The 19844-nt window shown below is 42.2% G+C and overlaps 1 protein-coding gene across 2 annotated transcripts in view; it reads right to left on the bottom strand.

Moving 5' to 3' along the window:
- KDM5B (lysine demethylase 5B) overlaps positions 1-19844 on the bottom strand; it is an 83630-nt gene that overhangs the window by 45351 nt on the left and 18435 nt on the right. For both annotated transcript variants that reach the window (XM_007988917.3, XM_037985733.2), the window contains exons 2-4: positions 5018-5095; positions 2670-2792; positions 1124-1294 (exon numbers count right to left, since the gene is read on the bottom strand). In XM_007988917.3, coding sequence (XP_007987108.2) covers positions 1124-1294; positions 2670-2792; positions 5018-5095 — 372 coding nt within the window. The remainder of the gene's footprint in view (positions 1-1123; positions 1295-2669; positions 2793-5017; positions 5096-19844) is intronic.

Below are 19844 nucleotides of genomic sequence, written 5' to 3'. Positions count from 1 at the left end.
ACTTACAAGTTTTTAAGTGAATAATTTCACAAATACCATTTTGTCAGAAATGAACATGGCTACATAGGAATTACTAGAAGAGGAACCCATTAGCTATGCAGCATTATAAAATCCCCTATCTTTACCATATCAACATTCTGACAATCTCCTTAAAAATCTCAGCTGGCAAAAGAGAATAGGTAGGTAAGTTATTTCACAGCTTATACCTTCATATGACAGCCAGGAATACTTTAGCTAACTTTAAATTTAAAGAGAAGGCAAAGTTTTAACAAGTAGCTTTTGACAGTAAAAAAATTTCCTCCACAATCTTATTCATTCCAGAAACAAACTTTTTTTTTTTTTTTTTTGAGACGGAGTCTGGCTCAGTCGCCCAGGCTGGAGTGCAGTGGCGCGATCTCGGCTCACTGCAAGCTCCGCCTCCCGGGTTCACGCCATTCTCCTGCCTCAGCCTCCCGGGTAGCCGGGACTACAGGCGCCCGCCACCTCGCCCGGCTAATTTTTTTTGCATTTTTAGTAGAGACGGGGTTTCACCGTGTTAGCCAGGATGGTCTCGATCTCCTGACCTCGTGATCCGCCCGCCTCGGCCTCCCAAAGTGCTGGGATTACAGGCGTGAGCCACCGCGCCCGGCTCAGAAACAAACTTCTAAGTATAGTTGCTCTCAAAGCAGAACAAAAACACTAGAGGGAAAAACACAAAACAAGGTATTTTTTTGTTTCAGATGGAGTCTCGGAGTCTCGCTCTTTGCCCAGGCTTGAGTGAAGTGGCACGATCTCGGCTCACTGCAACCTCCACTTTCTGGGTTCAAGCGATTCTCCTGCCTCAGCCTCCCAAGTAGCTGGGATTACAGGCACCCGCCACCATGCCCAGCTGATTTTTGTATTTTTAGTAGAGACGAAGTTTCGCCATGTTGGCCAGGCTGGTCTCAAACTCCTGTCCTCAGGTGATTCACCTGCCTTGGCCTCCCAAAGTGTTAGGATTGGGGTGAGCCACCGCACCCCGACAAAACAAGGTCTTCTAAAACAAGGTCTTCCAAACACAATCGAGGCCTTTTCATTTTCCTGAAAAGACAATGTACTGACAAGTAGTAAGATAAAACAGGTTAAGGCTAGCCCCCAAACTTACCCTTAAGCTGTCTCCGGATAGGAATAAGTTGTAGGGGTTAAGGATTCGTTCATAATGCCCTCTGATATGTGAGCCCACTGCTTTGCCAGGAGCAAACCCCATCTTGGTGGCAATTTTGGTCCATTTTCTATCCTTGCAAACAACTGCAAATCCACCTTCTTCTGCAACTAACTGTTAAAATAGCAAAATTAGAAACAACTATATGGAGTCACTTCTAATCGCACCTAAGTATGACTCCAAGGGGAAAATGTTCTTGGCTATGGTTATCTTTTAAAAACATGTTTTGCCAATCAAATATATATATACATATACTCACACACACACACACACACATATACTCACACACACATATATACACACTACTAATTTTAAGTTAGAAATTTTAAACATCTCTCTTGACAACATGGTCCATAAACATTTTGTCCCCTCTAAGCTACTTTTCACATCCCCAGAGCAATCATGTGGAAAGAATCAGTTTACCTAAAACTAAATCTCTACCAAAGAAGGGACTATAATACTTGGTCTTACTCTGGACTCTTAAATAAATCTCCAAAAACTAAAGACTAGGATGCATGCCAGCATGTTTGATGGAAAGAACGTAAAGTTCAGAATCAATTGGGCCTGGTATTGAATTATGGCTCAGCTTTTTTTCTTTTATTTTTTCCCTGAGACGGAGTTTCTCCCTTGTTGCCCGGGCTGCAGTGCAATGGCGCAATCTCGGTTCACTGCAACATCCGCCTCCTGGATTCAGGCGATTCTCCTGCCTCAGCCTCCCAAGTAGCTGGGATTACAGGCATGTGCCACCACACCCAGCTAATCTTGTATTTTTAGTAGAGACGGGGTTTTGACATGTTGGTCAGGCTGGTATCGAACTCCTGACCTCAGTTGATCCACCCACCTCGACCTCCCAAAAAGTGCTGGGATAACAGGCATGAACCACCATGCCCGGCCATGGCTCAGCGCTTTTTAGCTTTTTATCACCCTGAGCCTCAGTTTCCTTATCTGTAATAAAAAGAAACAGTTTGCAGAATTTTTGTAAAATGTGAAAATGAGAAAAACAGGTGGCAGCAAAATATTCAACAAGGCTTCAAGACCTGAGAAGCAGAGCCTGATGATCCCCATCACTCAACTGACTTGAGAACCTCATTTTGCACATCTCAAAAAATAAGGTTTTTTGTTCTTTCTTTCTTTTTTGGGACAGCGTCTTGCTCAGTTACCCAGGCTGGAGTGCAGTGGTGCAATCACAGCTCACCACAGCCTCCACCTCCTGGGCTCAAGTGATCCTCCCTCCTTAGCCGCCCAAATAGCTGGCACATGCCACCATGCCTATCTAATTTTTTAATTTTTTGTAAAGACAGGGTTTCCCTATGTTACCCAGGCTGGTCTCAAGCAATCCTCCTCCCTTGACCTCCCAAAGTGCTGAGATTACAGGCGCGAGCCATCTGGCTGAGCAGTAAGTTCCTTTTTAAGGCAAAGAAGATCAAATTCATTCTGTCAGTAAGATTATTAAATGAGTAAGATGGTAAGATGGTCATTAGCCCATTACCTTATTAAGCTGAAATAAGTCCAAGATCTTCCTCTCCACATGTGGAATTTTCAGAGTACTTCCCTGTAACTCCCAGTACTTCGCGATCTGGTCCAAGAAATTCAATTTTACTCGAGTTTGAGCCTAAAAGACAAAGAATTGATTGAGTTTTCATCTCATTTAGCTTATTTTAAAGCTCCTATTACCTGCCCGTGTGATATTTTCTTTCACAGAATATTTAAGTACAATACCACTTTAAAAAAATTTTTTTTAATTTAATGTTCTTTCAGCAGAACCATATAATACCACTTTCTAAATTCAATGAGAAACAGCCTACAGAAAATATAGCTGGTTAAATAATTATACATGGCCAGCTGGGCACAGTGGCTCACACCTGTAATCCCAACACTTTGGGAGGCCGAGGCAAATGAATCACAAAGTCAGGAGTTCAAGACCAGCCTGGCCAACATGGTGAAACCCCCACCTCTATTAAAAATACAAAAATCAGCCGAGTGTGGTGGCGCTTGCCTGTAATCCCAGCTACTCAGGAGGCTGAGGCAGAAGAACAGCTTGAACTCGGGAGGCAGAGGTTGCAGTGAGCTGAGATCACACCACAGTACTCCAGCCTGGACAAGACAGCAATACTCCATCTCAAAATAATAATTATTATACGGCTGGGTGCGGTGGCTCATGCCTGTAATCCCAGCACTTTGGGAGGCCGAGACGGGTGAATCATGAGGTCAGGAGTTCAAGACCAGCCTGGCTGACATGGTGAAATCCCGTCTCTACTAAAAATACAAAAAATTAGCTGGGTGTAGTGGCAGGCGCCTGTAATCCCAGCTACTTGGGAGGCTGAGGCAGGAGAATTGCTTGAACCTGGGAGGCAGAGGTTCATGAGCCAAGATCATGCCACTGCACTCCAGCCCAGATGACAGTGCGAAACTCCGTCTCAATAAAAAAGAAAAATAAAAAAATAATACGTATACATGGTCGGGTGTGGTGGCGCACTTTGGGAGGCCAAAATGGGCAGATCCCTTGAGGCCAACAGTTGAGACCAGACTGGCCAACATGGTGAAACCCCATCTCTACTAAAAACACAAAAATTAGCTGAACATGGTGGTACACGTCTGTAATCCCAAAGGTTGCAGTGAACTGAGATTGTGCCACAGCACTCCAGCCTTGGTGACACAGCGAGACTCTGTCCCCCCCCCCAAAAAAAAAAAAAAATATATATATATATATATATATTTATATCTCCCCCCCCACACACACACACACACATTAACAAAACAAAAATTTAATTCAGGCCAGGCATGGTGGCTCATGCCTGTAATCCCAACACTTTGGGAGGCCAAGGCAGTTGGATCACCTGAGGTCAGGATTTCAAGACCAGCCTGGCCAAAAAGGTGAAACCCCATCTCTACTAAAAATACCAAAATTAGCCGGGCTTGGTGGCACACACTTGTAATTCCAGCTACTTGGGAGGCTGAGGCAGGTGAATCACTTGAACCCAGGAGGCAGAGGTTGCAGTGAACCAGGATCATGCTGTTGCACTCCAGCCTGGGCGACAGAGCGGGACTCCATAATAAAAAAAATAAAAATCTTAAGTGACTTTTAAAAAAATTTAATTCAGCCCCTACCACATGACAGACAAGGAATTAAACACTCAGTAAACCTTCCTGTGATGTAAGTAGGCACTCTGAAAGGAACTTAAGTAGTACTGTAAGCACAATTCCATATTATTGTTTAAAATTATATGACAAATAAAGCAGCTTTTATATGCCCAGCTTTGGGAGGCAGAGGCAGGAGGATCACTTGAGCCCAGGAGTTTCAGACCAGCCTGGGCAACATACAGAGACTCCATCCCTACAAAAAAAATACAATTTTGTGTGTGTGTATCTTCACATATGTAAACATATATATGATACAGGGTCTTGCTCTGTTGCCCAGGCTGGAGTGCAGAGTGCAGTGGCACAACCATGGCTCACTATAGTCTTGACCTCCCAGGCTGAGGCAATCCACCCACCTCAGCCTCCTGAGTAGCTGGAACTATAGGCACGCACCATCACCATCACACCTGGCTAATTTTTAAAATTATGTTTTACTAGAGACAGGGTCTCACTATGTTGCCCAGGCCAACCCTCCTGCCCCAGCCTCCCTAAGTGCTGAGATTACAAGTGTGAGTCACCATGCCTAGCCAATTCGATATTTTAAAGACCTGTTCTCTACAGAAATATTCTTATTTGCTCAAATACAAATCTAAAAACAGATTTACAATGGTGATTCTGTAACAATTTTAATATATCCTAATAATTTCAAGGAGGGTCCCCCTGGAATACAGGCAAACAGAACACTAGTGAAGACATTACCTCCAATTCATTCAGTCTCTGGATACGTGGCGTAAAATGAAGTTTATCAACATCACATGCAAATGGTGGCTGCCAATCCTAGGAGAAAGCAAAGGCTCTTATTAGAGTAACTTGTAAGTATTTGAGATTTAAAATTTTGTTTTACAATTAAAACCCAGGTTAGGTAAATCTGATTCTAACCAATCAAACAAAATAGAACACAAAGTAGTGGTTTCTCAACCTTTTGTCCAGGAGAACAGCAAAATATGTATGAACACCCTTTCCCAAATAAATATCACATATATACCTCTCCCCACAAATCTTCCCACTGAGCAATGTCACTGAGCTTGTTAAAAAAAAAAAACACTCATTTAGGCAAAAGACACTTTGACTTCTGTATTACCAGAGAAGTATCTCATTTTTTATATAACAGCTATATATCTATAACTTTAAAAAACACATTTAACCTTCCAGTCACATTAACTTTTTTAATTTTTTTTTTTTTTTTTTTTTGAGATAGGGTCTCACTCTGTTGCCCAGGCTTAAGTGCAGTGGCATGATCACAGCTCGTGGAAACCTCTGCCTCCTGAGCTCAAGCGATCTTCCACCTCAGCCTCCCAAGTATCTGGGACCACAGGTAAACACCACCACACTCAGCTAGTTTTTTAAGGTTTCTGTTAGAGACGAGGTCTAGGTACATGTATTGCCCATATCAGTCTCGAACTCTACGGCTCCAATGATCCTCCCACCTTGGCCTCCCAAAGTGCTGAGATTACAGGTGTGAGCCACCGGAGCCTGGCCCACATTAACTTTTCTTATTAAACTGGGGGTAAATTCTACAGTGGTGTCAGGGGGAGAAAAACTGACATCCAAATCCAATTTTAAAAGTCATCCTTGGCCGGGCACAGTGGCTCAACCTGTAATCCTAGCACTTTGGGAGGCTGAGGCGGGTGGATCTCCTGAGATCAGGAGTTCAAGACCAGCCTGACCAACATGATGAAACCCTGTCTCTACTAAAAATACAAAAATTAGCCAGGTGGGGTGGCAGACACCTGTAGTCCCAGCTACTCAGGAGGCTGAGACAGGAGAATCGCATGAACACGAGAGGCAGAGGTTGCAGTGAGCCGAGATCACGCCACTGCACTCCAACCTGGGCAACAGAGCAAGACTTCGTCTCAAAAAAAAAAAAAAATTCTCGTTAATATGTATACTCATATAAACTGTTCTCTAGAGAATTGTCCTATCATGGAAGAACTGCCATCATGAGGAAGTAATCAGACAAGTAAAAAAATATATATATATATATTTTTATATACACACATATATATGCCAATTGTTACCTACAAAGGGAGAAAACTGAAAATGAATGTCCACAACAAGAGAAGAGCTAAAGGTATAAAAATGTGTTAACAAGTTTCAGTCTGGGATAATGAAAGGGTCTGGGCCGGGCGCGGTGGCTCAAGCCTGTAATCCCAGCACTTTGGGAGGCGGAGACGGGTGGATCACGAGGTCAGGAGATCGAGACCATCCTGGCTAACACGGTGAAACCCCGTCTCTACTAAATATTACAAAAAAAAAAAAAAAACTAGCCGGGCGAGGTGGCGGGTGCCTGTAGTCCCAGCTACTCGGGAGGCTGAGGCAGGAGAATGGCGTGAACCCGGGAGGCGGAGCTTGCAGTGAGCCGAGATCTGGCCACTGCACTCCAGCCTGGGCGACAGAGCAAGACTCCGTCTCAAAAAAAAAAAAAAAATGAAAGGGTCTGGAGGCAGACAATGGTGACGGTTGTACAGCAATGTAAATGTACCCAATGCCAGTGAACTGTATCCTTAAAAATGGTTACAAAGGCAAAAATTTAATGTTATGTACATTTTAATATTTTAATACAATGAAAAAAGCAAAAAAGGAAAAATGTACCCTGTAGTATAGATTTTGTATGTATGTATGGTATGTATGTATGTATTTATTTATTTTGGAGATAGAGTTTCACTCTGTCGCCCAGGTTGAAGTACAATGACGTGACCTCGGCTCACTGCAGCCTCCGCCTCCCGGGTTCAAGTAATTCTCCTGCCTCAGCCTCCCGACTAGCTGGCATTACAGGCATGTGCCACTACTACACGCAGCTAATTTTGTATTTTTAGTAGAGACAGGGTTTCACCATGTTGGTTAGGCTGGTCTCAAACTCCTGACCTCAGATAATCTGCCCACCTCGGCCTCCCAAAGTGCTGGGATTACAGGTGTGAGCCACCGTGTCCAGCCTAGATCTTTATTTACTAATGTGGAAAGATTTTCCCTCTATATGTTAAGGGGTGGGGGGGAACAGGCTTTACAATAGAAAAATAAAACACCGGAAAGCTATCTAGAGCAAAAAGGCTCACAATGGTGGTTGACCTTAGTGGTAGGGTTATAGGTAATTTAAATCCTTGTTTTAAATATAATCTGAAATGCATTAAATATTTATTAAATATTAAATGTATTATTTCAGATTGTGTGAATATATTAATAAAGAAATTCACAGCCTTTAAACTCAATTTTATACCAAGTTTATCCTAAGAAAACAATTCAACCAGAGTCAACAAAGTACATGAATGGTCAGGCATGGTGGCTTACGCCAGTAATCCCAGCACTTTGGGAGGCCAAGGCAAGCAGATTACCTGAAGTCAGGAGAGCAGCCCGGCCAACATGGCAAAACCCTGTCTCTATAAAAAATGACCCATGTCTGTAGTCCCAGCTACTTAGGAGTGTGAGGCAGGAGAATCGCTTGAACCCAGGAGGTGGAGGTCACAATGAGCCAAGTTCATGCCTTTGCACTCCAGCCTAGGTGACAGAGTGAGACTGTCTCAAAAATAAATATATAAATAATTAAATAATAAAGAAAAAAAAATACATGAACGAAATTAACTGCAGCATTACATTAGGAATGTATGATTATTATGGTATTATAATAACACTGAATATTATATAGCATTTAAAAGTGCTAGATTTATAAAGAGTTCATACCAATCAATAAGACAAAATAGTAACTTACAGAAAAATGGACAAATTGTATCAACAGCCAAAAGGGAAAAATGGTCAATCATAAGACTGGAGCCCAACTTCAATCAAAATTCAACAAATATACAAACTCTCATTGTTTTTACCTATCAGATTAACAGGGCATGCCTTGTGACCCAGCAATTTTATTTTTATTTTATTATTATTATTATTATTATTATTTTGAGATGGAATCTCACTCTGTCACCCAGGCTGGAGTGCAATGGCATGGTCTTCACTCACTGCAAGCAAGAATTGAACATCCTAGGTTCAAGCAATTCTCCTGCCTCAGTCTCCCACGTAGCTGGGATTACAGGCGTGTACCACCAAGCCCAGCTAACTTTTGTACTGTTATTAGAGACAGGGTTTCACTATGTTGGCCAGGCTGGTCTCAAAACTCCTGACCTCAAATGATCCACCTGCCTAAGCCTCCCAAAGTGCTGGGATTACAGGCATGAGCCACCGCGCCTGGCAGTGACCTAGTAATTTTCTGATAGGCATTTATAAATATCTATTACCACTCACAACACCTGGATATAGGCAAAAGAAAATTCACTGCAAAATTCCTTCAAGTTAAAATTTAAGCATCTATCAGTAAGAGAATAACCTAAATAAATGTTGGTATATCTATAACCAACAATAAAATACCACTCAGCTATAATAAAAAAAAAAAATCTAGATGTTCTAAATATGGAAACATATCCAAGCTTCAATGAGCAAAAAACTAGAACAAAAACATGTATTAGGTTGGTGCTAATGTAATTGCAGCTTTTGCCACTACTAAAAAAAAAAAAAAAAAAATACATACACGTATGTGGCAAAAGCTGTAATTTTGCCATTACCTACATACACATATGGCAAAAACCACAATTACGTTTGCACCAAGCTAATAACATTGTGTTGAACTTTACATATGCAGATTTTAAACAATATCACAATAATAAGGAGAAAAGAGGCTTTTCAACATTTCAATCTGTACTGTTGGAACTTATCATTATAGATTGCTTTTAGTTTAGAATAAAAATAACGGCCAGGCACAGTGGCTCATGCCTGTAATCTCAGCACTTAGGGTGGCAGCAGCAGGAGGATCACTTGAATCTAACAGTTTGAGACCAGTCTCTACCCGTCTCTACCAAAAAATGTAAAAATTAGGCATAGTGGTGCAAATCTGTAGTCCTACCTACTCAGGAGGCTAAGGCAGGAGGATGACTTAAGCCCAGTGGTTCAAGTTTACAGTGAGCTATGATTGTGCCACTGCACTCCTGCTTGGGCAACAGAGCACGACCCTAGCTCTAAAATAAACACATAAATGAAACTGTTTTAGTGATAGCAAAGACTTCAGTAAAAATGCCCACCAGCGATGCATGATAAAATGTTAAGCTAAAAAGCGATGGGTAAGGTCTTCAAGTGTTTAACATGGTTGTACTGTCTTTTTATGGTTAATGTTTAAAATGTCAGTTAAAAACATACTATACTTTATTAAAGTTAAAAAATACCTCCATCCCAAGTGAAAAAGATTAAAGTCTGATTTGTTTTTGTTCAACTCAATAACTAAAAGCTAAGTAATGTGTTTAATTTGTACAGAACACATCCTAGCAAAAGGAAATCACACTGCTTCTTCGTATTCTATGGTAGGCTAACAGGAAGTCTTTATATTGCTCAGAGCTTTGCTTCTAGTGTGTTATAGAAGCTGTTGGTTTTCAGAAATGAATTGATCTGGGTTAAGGTGAGATCAAAAGCATATCAAAAATAATGTGTCAGAATATAGAAGTAAATGTTCAAATATTTAGTCTTAACAGTTTCAAAATGGCCTGAAAATTTTAACAACTAAGACTTACAGGTGATATATGTTATTCGCTGATTGATCAGATAATATACCTTCTAATCCCAAAACACAATGATAAAGATATTAATCTGATGTTCTCAAAAGCCTATATATTAAAGTTTTACAAATTAAAATGAGCTTCTTTCTATGTATGAATATATACACAGTATGCTTATTTTAGCCTAAAGCTAAAATGAATCCTGAAAATGATTTATCAAATGGAAACTAGTACATATCTGTCAATAAGGATGCTCATACAGTGGGTATGTTTAAAGAAATAGTTTGAGAAGATCATTTTTGCATTAAAAATAGGTCACTACAAACTCTGTCATCTCTTCTGGTTATAAAGAATGAAAGAACATATAAATGTCATTCAGTTTTAGGACATTCACTGTCAGCTGCAAAACTAGACTCCAATAAAAAAACCAAATTTATTTGTAATGTTCACTATCATATGGAACTAAGGTACCTTTGGCAAAGTCTGGTCTCTTTGGGACATGAATCTTTTTTTCTTTTCAAGTAGAGATGAGGTCTCACTATGTTGCTCACTGGAACTCCTGGGCTCAACAATCCTCACATCTAGGCCTCCCAAAGTGCCAGGATTACAGGTGTGAGGCATGGCAGAAGCCAATCATAACTTTTAAATGGGGGGTAGGGGAAGTCATTATGAAAGGTAAATACAAGAGATCATAATAAAGCTTCTAAGGTGAAAATTTTGAAAAATAATCCTTGGGGCCGGGCATGGTGGCTCACGCCTGTAATCCCAGCACTTTGAGAGGCTGAGGTCGGGGGATCACGAAGTCAGCAGATCGAGACCATTCTGGCTAACATGGTGAAACCTCGTCTCCATTAAAAATACAAAAAATTAGCCGGGCGCGGTGGCTCAAGCCTGTAATCCCAGCACTTTGGGAGGCCGAGACGGGCGGATCACGAGGTCAGGAGATCGAGACCATCCTGGCTAACCCGGTGAAACCCCGTCTCTACTAAAAAATACAAAAAACTAGCCGGGCGAGGTGGCGGGCGCCTGTAGTCCCAGCTACTTGGGAGGCTGAGGCAGGAGAATGGCGTGAACCCGGGAGGCGGAGCTTGCAGTGAGCCGGGATCGCGCCACTGCACTCCAACCTGGGTGACAGAGCGAGACTCCATCTCAAAAAAAAAAAAAAAAAAAAAAAAAAAAAAAAAAAAAATTAGCCAGGCATGGTGGCGGGTGCCTGTAGTCCCAGCTACACGGGAGGCTGAGGCAGGAGAATGGTGTGAACCCAGGAGGCGGAGACTGCAGTGAGCTGAGATCGCGCTGCGCCACTGCACTCCAGCCTGGGCGATAGAGTGAGACTCCGTCTCAAAAAAAAAAAAAGAAAAAGAAAAAGAAAAAGAATCCTCAAATTACGTAGCCAAATAAACAATCCAAATCCCCACTTAGAGACATTGTGATAATGTTTAACTTGATGCTTAAGTGTCTAAAAGGAATATAATGTAAGCTGGCCAAAAAGTAAAACTTATACTCCCTACCAATAAAATGGATCATAAATCACTTTTTCTAACATAAAACAGCCTTTACATACTAACTAGATGTAATAAGAATTTGTATATTACATGCAGTTCCATATAAATTCCTTGCTGAGATTATTTTAATTTCCTTTACTTTCAAAATTTGAAAGTAAGCCAGGTGTGGTGGGGTTCACACTTTGGGAGGCCAAAAGGGGGAGGACTGCTTGAACCTGGGAGCTCAAGACCAGCCTGGGGGCTGGGCACAATGGGCTCACACCTGTAATCGCAGCACTTTTGGAGGCCAAGGCGGGTGGATCGCCTGAGGTCAGGAGTTCGAATCCAACCTGGCCAACATGGCAAAACCCCATCTCTAATAAAAATACAAAAATTAGCCGGACGTGGTGGCACGTACCTGATAAAATAAAATAACTCTCTCGTTCTTTATAACCAGCTACTCAGGAGGCTAAGACAGGAGAATCACTTGAAACCAGGAGGTGGAGGTGGCAGTGAGTGGAGATTACACCACTGCACTCCAGCCTGGGTGACAGAGCAAGACTCTGAAAGAAAGACCAGTCTCGGAAACATAGTGAGGCTGTCTCTACAAAAAAAAATTAAGTTAGCCAGGCATGGTGGCATGCAGCTGTAGTCCCAAGCTAGTCAGGAGGCTGAGGTGGGAGGACTACTTCAACTGAGGAGGTCAATCCTGTAGTGAGCCATGATGATGCTACTGCACTCCAGCCTGGGCGACAGAGCAAGATTGTCTCAAAAAAACAAATAAAAATAACTTGAAAATGATTTTATTTTAACCCTTACAAGATAAAGTACAAGAACCTTATTATTTAAAAGTTCAGGCTGGTGCAGTGGCTCACGCCTGTAATTCCGGCACTTCGGGAGGCTGAGGCGGGTGAATCACGGGGTCAGGAGATTGAGACCATCCTGGCTAACACAGTGAAACCCCGTCTCTACCAAAAAAATACAAAAAATTAGCCGGGCGTGGTGGCAGGCGCCTGTAGTCCCAGCTACTCGGGAGACTGAGGTAGGAGAATTGCAGTGAGCCAAGATCGCACCACTACACTCCAGCCTGGGCGACAGAGCGAGACTCCGTCTCAAAAAAAAAAAAGAAAAGTTCCATTAGTTTCCTTAAGACTCAAAAATGTATTTCCTTAGGAAGGCAATTAAGTAGAAAGTTGAAGCTTCAAAATCCTCAGAGGCCTGAGAAACATCAGGTAAACATTTTCCTCAGTGCCAGCACTAACTTAACAACTAAAAGCAGATTTAACTGAGAGAAATGTTTAAAAAATAAAGTCAACCACTGTGAAAACAACTTTCAAAAGATGCTGAAGATTTTTCCAAAAAAATGCCAGGAAAATTCACTCTGTAGAGGATCTGCTATTAACACCCACATATTTAATATACTAGAATACTGTTTTTATCTTTCTAAGTATAGAAAGGCTGTCATTTTGAGATCTGATAATTAGCAAAATCAAAAAGTATATGCTCTACAGAGGCTACGAAAGTTGGCTCTAACTCCCTGAAGACAAAACCAATTAGAAATCAGTGTTACAAAAGCACATTCTTGTTAGTTTACCAAGAATAACATCAACTAAGGACCAAAGCATTGTTTTAATTGTGTATGTTCTATGAAACCCAGTCATCATAAAATAAATGCACTTGCAAGTTAGCAAACCTTTCAGGTGATGATGACAAAATTTAACTTTAATATAAAGATCAGAATAACCGATATATGAAACATAATTTAAAAGACCACTTTCTCATCAAGTGAATGGTTTTAGGTCAGTAATATGCCCTTAAAACACCTGCACAGATGCAAAAGGTAGAACCAAGTATATCACAACTATTATAAACTCCTCCTATAAAAGACAAGCAGAGTTAACTATTTACGAGCCCCTGATGGAGTCTAATTGCCACTCACTGATAGGTATCTATCAGAAAAGCTTTGTAATACAAAGAATTGCATTCAAAATCTTCCAAACAGGGCCAGGAGCAGTGGCTCACCCCTGTAATCCCAGCACTTTGGGAGGCCCAGACAGACCTTGAGGCCAGGAGTTTAAGACCAGCCAGGCCAACATGGCAAAACCAAGTCTCTACAAAAAATACAAAAATTGGCCAGGCATTTGTGGCGCACACCTGGGATCCTAGCTACTCAGGAGGCTGAGGCACGATAATTGCTTGCACTCCAGCCTAGATGACAAAGTGAGAGCCTGTCTCAAAAAAAAAAAAAAAAAAAAAAAAAAAAGTACAGACTACCTTTTAGGACTATGGTGAGAACTGATGTTACAAATATAAAAGTTTTTTCATCAAATTGGAAAGTAAAAGTAACAATTATAATTATGTTAAGTTCTGACCACTGAAATATTAATTTTCCTCTACAAAAAGTGCTGCAACCTCAACTTTCAAGGAGCATCTGACCTCTAAACCTTACCTTTAAGGACCCTATCCTTCCAGCCTAACCCTAGTTGGCATGTATTGTCAACTAGCATATTTTATCATAGCCACTTTAGCACAGGTTAAAGGCCTCCTCTGTTTTCCCCATTGTTATTTCTCCAAGGGTCATTTTTTTTTTTTTTTTTTTTTTTGAGACGGAGTCTCGCTCTGTTGCCCAGGCTGGAGTGCAGTGGCCGGATCTCAGCTCACTGCAAGCTCCACCTCCCGGGTTTACGCCATTCTCCTGCCTCAGCCTCCCAAGTAGCTGGGACTACAGGCGCCTGCCACCTCGCCCGCCCGGCTAGTTTTTTTGTATTTCTTAGTAGAGACAGGGTTTCACCGCGTTAGCCAGGATGGTCTCGATCTCCTGACCTCGTGATCCGCCCATCTCGGCCTCCCAAAGTGCTGGGATTACAGGCTTGAGCCACCACGCCCGGCCCAATGGTCATTTTTATAGAACACAGTGATGCCATTTGCCTTTACCTTGTACAGCAGAATAGATGTCAGAGAGGATAGATTTTCAAGTCACACACACTGCCTGGGTTCAAATCCTGGTACCACTGTGTGGCTTTGTACTAGGTTAAGTTCCTTGTACCTTACATATGTGAATAAAGGGATAATTGTGAGGGTTAAGTAAAATAATACAGGTAGAACCCTTAGACAACATTTAACTTTAAATGGTCAAAAAAATATTAGTTTTGGGAAGGTGTGTGTTGGCTCACGTCTGTAATCTCAGCATTTTGGGAAGCCAAGGCAGGCGGATCACGGGGTCAGGAGTTCACAACCAGCCTGGCCAACATGGCAAAACCCAGTCTCTATTAAAAATACAAAAATTATCTGGGTGTGGTGGTGCACACCTGTAGTCTCAGCTACTCAGGAGGCAGAGTACAAGAATTGTTTGAACCCAGGAGGCGGGTGTTGCGGTGAGCCGAGATTGCACCACTATCCCAGCCTGGGCAACAGAGGCAGACTCCTAATCAAAAAAAAAAAAAAAATAGGGCTGGTTTTCCTTAGGAAAATATTCATGTTGCAAAGCTTTCGTTTCCAAGAGGCCTAATGCAGGCTTGTTTTTTGTTTGTTTTTATTTCTGTTTTTTAAGAGACAAGGTCATCCAGGCTGGAGTGCAATGGCATAAACTTGGCTCATTGCAGCCTCGATCTCCTGGGCTCAAGTGATCCTCCCACCTCAACCTCCAGAGTACCTGGGACTACAGGTGCACACCACCATGGCCAGCTTTTTTTTTTTTTTTTTTTTAAAGAGATAGGGGGTTGGAGGGTCTCACTATGTTGCACAGGTTGGTCTCAAACTCCTGGGCTCAAGCGATCCTTCCACTTTGGCCTCCCAAAGTGCTGAGATTACAGGTGTGAGCCACCACACCTGATCCAACCTTGCTTTTTAAAATAAGAGCATATACTGTTAAGATTTCCATGCTTAAAGAGCTTTTAAGTTTTTTTTAGATATACAGTTCAAGGGTAAAGGAGACAACACACTGAGAGTAGAGTTGCTGGGATGGCAATGGAATTGAACTTGTATACCATAAAAGTTAACAATGTAGCCAGCAAACCTAGGTATGGTTCCATGATAGCAGTATTTCACATTTACAAGGTTGGTGCAAAAGTAATCGTAGTTCTGCCATTAAAGCAAAAATGCAAAAATGGCAAAAACCACGATTACTTTTGCACCAACCTAATACCATGCCACTTCTTGTGTGCCCACTATACAAAACTTCTTGACTGTATGTTCTCTTACTGGGGCAAAAGCTAAGCAACAGAATCGATTTAAAATAATTTAAATAGAAATGTAAGGCTTATTACTGAAGTTTTAGAAAGTACATATATTGGCCAGGCGCGGTGGCTCACGCCTGTAATCCCAGCACTTTGGGAGGTCGAGGTAGGTGGAGTACGTGAGGTCAGGAATTCAAGACCAGCCTGACCAACATGGAGAATCCCCGTCTCTACTAAATATACAAAAAGCTAAAATCTTAGCTTTATTCCTACCGAGTCATGTCTTTGTAGAATCAAGTTTCCCTCTTTTTTTTCTTTTTGAGACAGAATTTTGCTCTGTCCCTAGGCTGAAATGCAGTGGCACAATCATAGCTCACTGCAGCCTCGAACTCCTGGCCTCATGCAATTCTCCCACCTCAGCCTCCTAAGTATACATATGTGCATGCTACCACATCAGGCTTTTTTTTTTTTTTTTTTGAGACAGAGTCTTCCTCTGTCACCAGGCTGGAGTGCAGTGGCATAATCTTGGCTCACTGTAACCTCCGCCTCCTGGGTTCAAGCCATTCTCCTGGCTCAGCCTCCCGAGTAGCTGGGATTACAGGCACCCACCACCACACCCGGATAATTTTTGTATTTTTAGTAGTGATGGGGTTTCATCATGTTGGTCAGGATGGTCTCGATCTCCTGACCTCGTGATGCGCCTGCCTCGGCCTCCCAAAGTGCTGGGATTACAGGCATGAGCCACCGCGCCCAGACCTCAGGCTAATTTTTTAAGGAAATTATTTGTAGAGTCAGGATCTTCCTATGTTGACTAAGTTGGTCTCAAACTTTTAGGCTCAAGGGATACTCCAACCTTGGCCTCCCAAAGTGCTGAGATTACAGGTGTGAGCCACCAATCTGACCAAGTTTCCCTTTTTAATCTGCATCAACTCAACATTTTGGCCTTAGGAGTCCTTTAAAATCTTAAAAATTGAGGGCCTCAAAGAATGTTAATTTACACAAATTGTATCTATAGATTTTTATCACATTAAAAATTAAAACTGAAACATTTTTTAAATGAATTAATCTCTTTAATCTGCAATGCATTGTATTATTTTGCAAATCTCTTCAATGTCTGGCTTAATATAAATAAACTGGGTTTCACTTTCTTCTCCAGTCAGGTGTGGTATATTGTTTTGGTTAAAAGTATGTGAAGTAGGCTGGGTGCGGTGGCTCACACCTGTAATCCCAGCACTTTGGGAGGCCAAGGTGGGTGGATCACAAGGTCAGTTCAAGACCATCCTGGCCAACATTGTGAAACCCTGTCTCTACTTAAAAAAACACAAAAACACAAAAAATTAGCTGGGGGTGGTGGCGGATGCCTGTAATCCCAGCTACTTGGGAGGCTGAGGCAGAATCACTTGAACCCAGGAGATGGAGGTTACAGTGAGCCAAGATCATACCACTGCACTCCAGCCGGGGCAACAGTGTGAGACTCTGTCTCAAAAAAAAAAAGTATGTGAAATAAATCTGGCCTCCCACAGATATTTAGTTCAAAGGGGGGAGTTTTCTTGGATCCACTGAAAGGGTCTTGGGAACCGTCCAAGGGTTCTCAGCCCACACCCTGGAAATAACTGTCCTACTGGACGCCCTGCAGATCACCCCATACAATCTGTCCTTCCAAAGAACTCTTTCCATCCAGATTTAAAATACAGCCCCTTCAAGTGTATTCTCCATTCACTAATAGTGATTTATTGACCACCTATTTTTACAATGTCAACATTTTTAGAAAAGTTATACCTGGGTCAACCCAGTCTTCCCTAAAGTCCTATCACCAAAAAGACCCTGAAAATACCAACACAATCATGTGGACTTTTTAAATAGTCATTATTAAAAATAAGTACCAAGGAATGAGAACTTGTATTAAAATTATAACTTTTACAGATAGGTCATGGTGAAAGCTATCAGTTTTAAAGAACTTGTTTCAAAGATTATTTTAGTTTCTGAATATTAAATACTTGGGAATGCAAAGCACTGTTTCTATGGAATATTAGTAAATAAAAATTGAGTAGTAATAAAGGGATATACCGTGCTATTTACTTTTTAAGCATTAGTCACATTAAATTCCTCTTTCACCACTTTTAATAAAACTTGGCAAAAATAATCTGTATTTGTAAGTCCTCTAAACAGGAAAACATTATTTCTTTCATGTCATTCACAGACATTTTATGATACTTCAATCACTGAATGGGATCAGAAGAAATTTCAGATCCTTCCCCCTACATCAATTATAACTTGCACATATTACTTCAGCATGCCTATACCAAGCCATGCTGTGCTCAAGTATACATAATTTCACAGTTTTTTCAAGGAGGTTCTTTAGTAACTAGCTTTCATTGTGTTTTTTCCATACCTAGAAGCCAAGGAAGAAAAAATTTCTGGCAGAAAACTGAGGCTGCCAAGGTTAAGAAAAGATTATATACTTAAAAAGATTCCAAAAATGATTTGTCTGTCAGGGGGAAGGGATTTAGGAAAGAAATTGGACTCTGCCCCCAACCTTGCCTAAGCAACACCCAAACCTACCTGGGCACTAAGGGCAGGGGAGGCTTAAATATCCCACACCCTAACTTTAAAGCCTCATTAAGTCTGTAAACCGACGCACCTTTAGTCCTTTATAAACTGGTCACTCCTGGAGATTCAACAGCAGGGTCAGGAAACAGAACAGAAGTGAGACTAAAAATCAGTCTGAGCCTCAAAAAATACTGCAAGACGGCAAAATCTTTGTTGTGTCAATATCCCATCTAAAGATGACACATTTGCAATTGTATTAAAAAAAAGAAAGAAGGGCCAGGCACAGTGGCTCATCACGTCTGTAAGCCCAGCACTTCGGGAGGCCAAGGCAGATGGATCACTCGAGGTCAGGAGTTCAAGACCAGCCTGACCAACATGGTGAAACCCCGTCTCTACTGAAAATACAAAAATTAGCAGGACACAGTGGTGGGTGCCTGTAATCCCAGCTACTGAGGAGGCTGAGACATGATAATCACTTGAGTCCAGGAGGCAGAGGTTGCAAAGTAAGCAGAGACAAGTGAGCTGAGATGGTACCACTGCACTCTAGCCTGGGTGACAGAGCGAGACTCCATAGGAAAGGGAAAGGGAAAGGGAAAGGGGAAAGGAAACAGAAAAGGAAAGGAAAGGGGAAAGGGAAAGGATAGGGAAGAGAAAGAGAAAAAGAGAAAGGGAAGGGAAGGGAAATGGGGAAGGTGAGGGGAAGGGAAGGGGAGGGGAGGGGAAGGAAAAAAGGGAAGGGGGAAGGAAAAGGAGGGGAGAGGGAAGGGGAAGGGAGGGGGAAGGCAGGGGAGGAGGAAAGGAAGGCAAGGGAGAGGGTAATGGGAAAGTTAAGGGAAGGGGATGGGAAGGTGACAGGGAGGGGAGGAGAAAGGGGAGGGGAGGAGAAAGGGGAAGGGAAAGGAAAGTAATTGAAGACAAATTCAAGACCAGCCTGAGCACCATGGTGGGACCCTACAAAAATAATTTTATTTTTAATTAGCGAGGCATGGCAGCATGCACCTGTAGTTCCAGCTACCTGGGAGGCTGAAGACAGACAGAGACAGAGAGTGAGGAGCAAGCCTGAGCAACACAGTGAGAAACCATCTCTACAAAATGTTAAAACATTATCCAGACATACTGGCACATGCCTGTAGTCCCATCTACTGCAGTAAGCTACAATAGCGCCACTATGTTCCAGCTTGGGCAACGCAGCAAGACCTTATCTCTAAAAAATAATAATAAGGTTGGGTGCAGTGGCTCATGCCTCTAATCCCAGCACTTTGGGAGGCTGAAGCGGGCGGGTCACCTGAGGTGGAGGGTTCAAGACCAGCCTGACCAACATGGAGAAATCCTGTTTCTACTAAAAATACAAAAAATTAGCTGGGCATGGTGACACGCAACTGTAATCCCAGCTACTCAGGAGGCTGAGGCAGGAGAATCTCTTGAACCTGGGAGGTGGAGGTTGCGGTAAGCCAGGATCACACGCCATCACACTCCAGCCTGGGCAACAAGAGTGAAACTCTGTCAAATGAATGAATGAATGAATGAATGGTAGGCCAAGTGCAGTGGCTCACGCTTGTAACCCCAGCACTTTGGGAGGCCAACCAAGTGGATTGCTTGAGCCTGGATGTTTGAGACCAGCCTGGGCAACGTGGCAAAATCTCATCTCTACAAAACATATTTAACACAAAAATTAGGCCAGGCACTGTGGCTCACGCCTGTAATCCCAGCACTTTGGGAGGCCGAGGTGGGCAGATCACTTGAGGTCAGGAGTTCGAGACCAGAGTGGTCAACATGGCAAAACCCC

The sequence above is a fragment of the Chlorocebus sabaeus genome, chromosome 25 (assembly GCF_047675955.1).
Source record: "Chlorocebus sabaeus isolate Y175 chromosome 25, mChlSab1.0.hap1, whole genome shotgun sequence".
NCBI classification, from domain to species: Eukaryota; Metazoa; Chordata; class Mammalia; order Primates; family Cercopithecidae; genus Chlorocebus; species Chlorocebus sabaeus.
The sequence above is the reverse complement of the archived record's forward strand: the minus strand, read 5'-3'. Positions and strand labels throughout refer to the sequence as shown.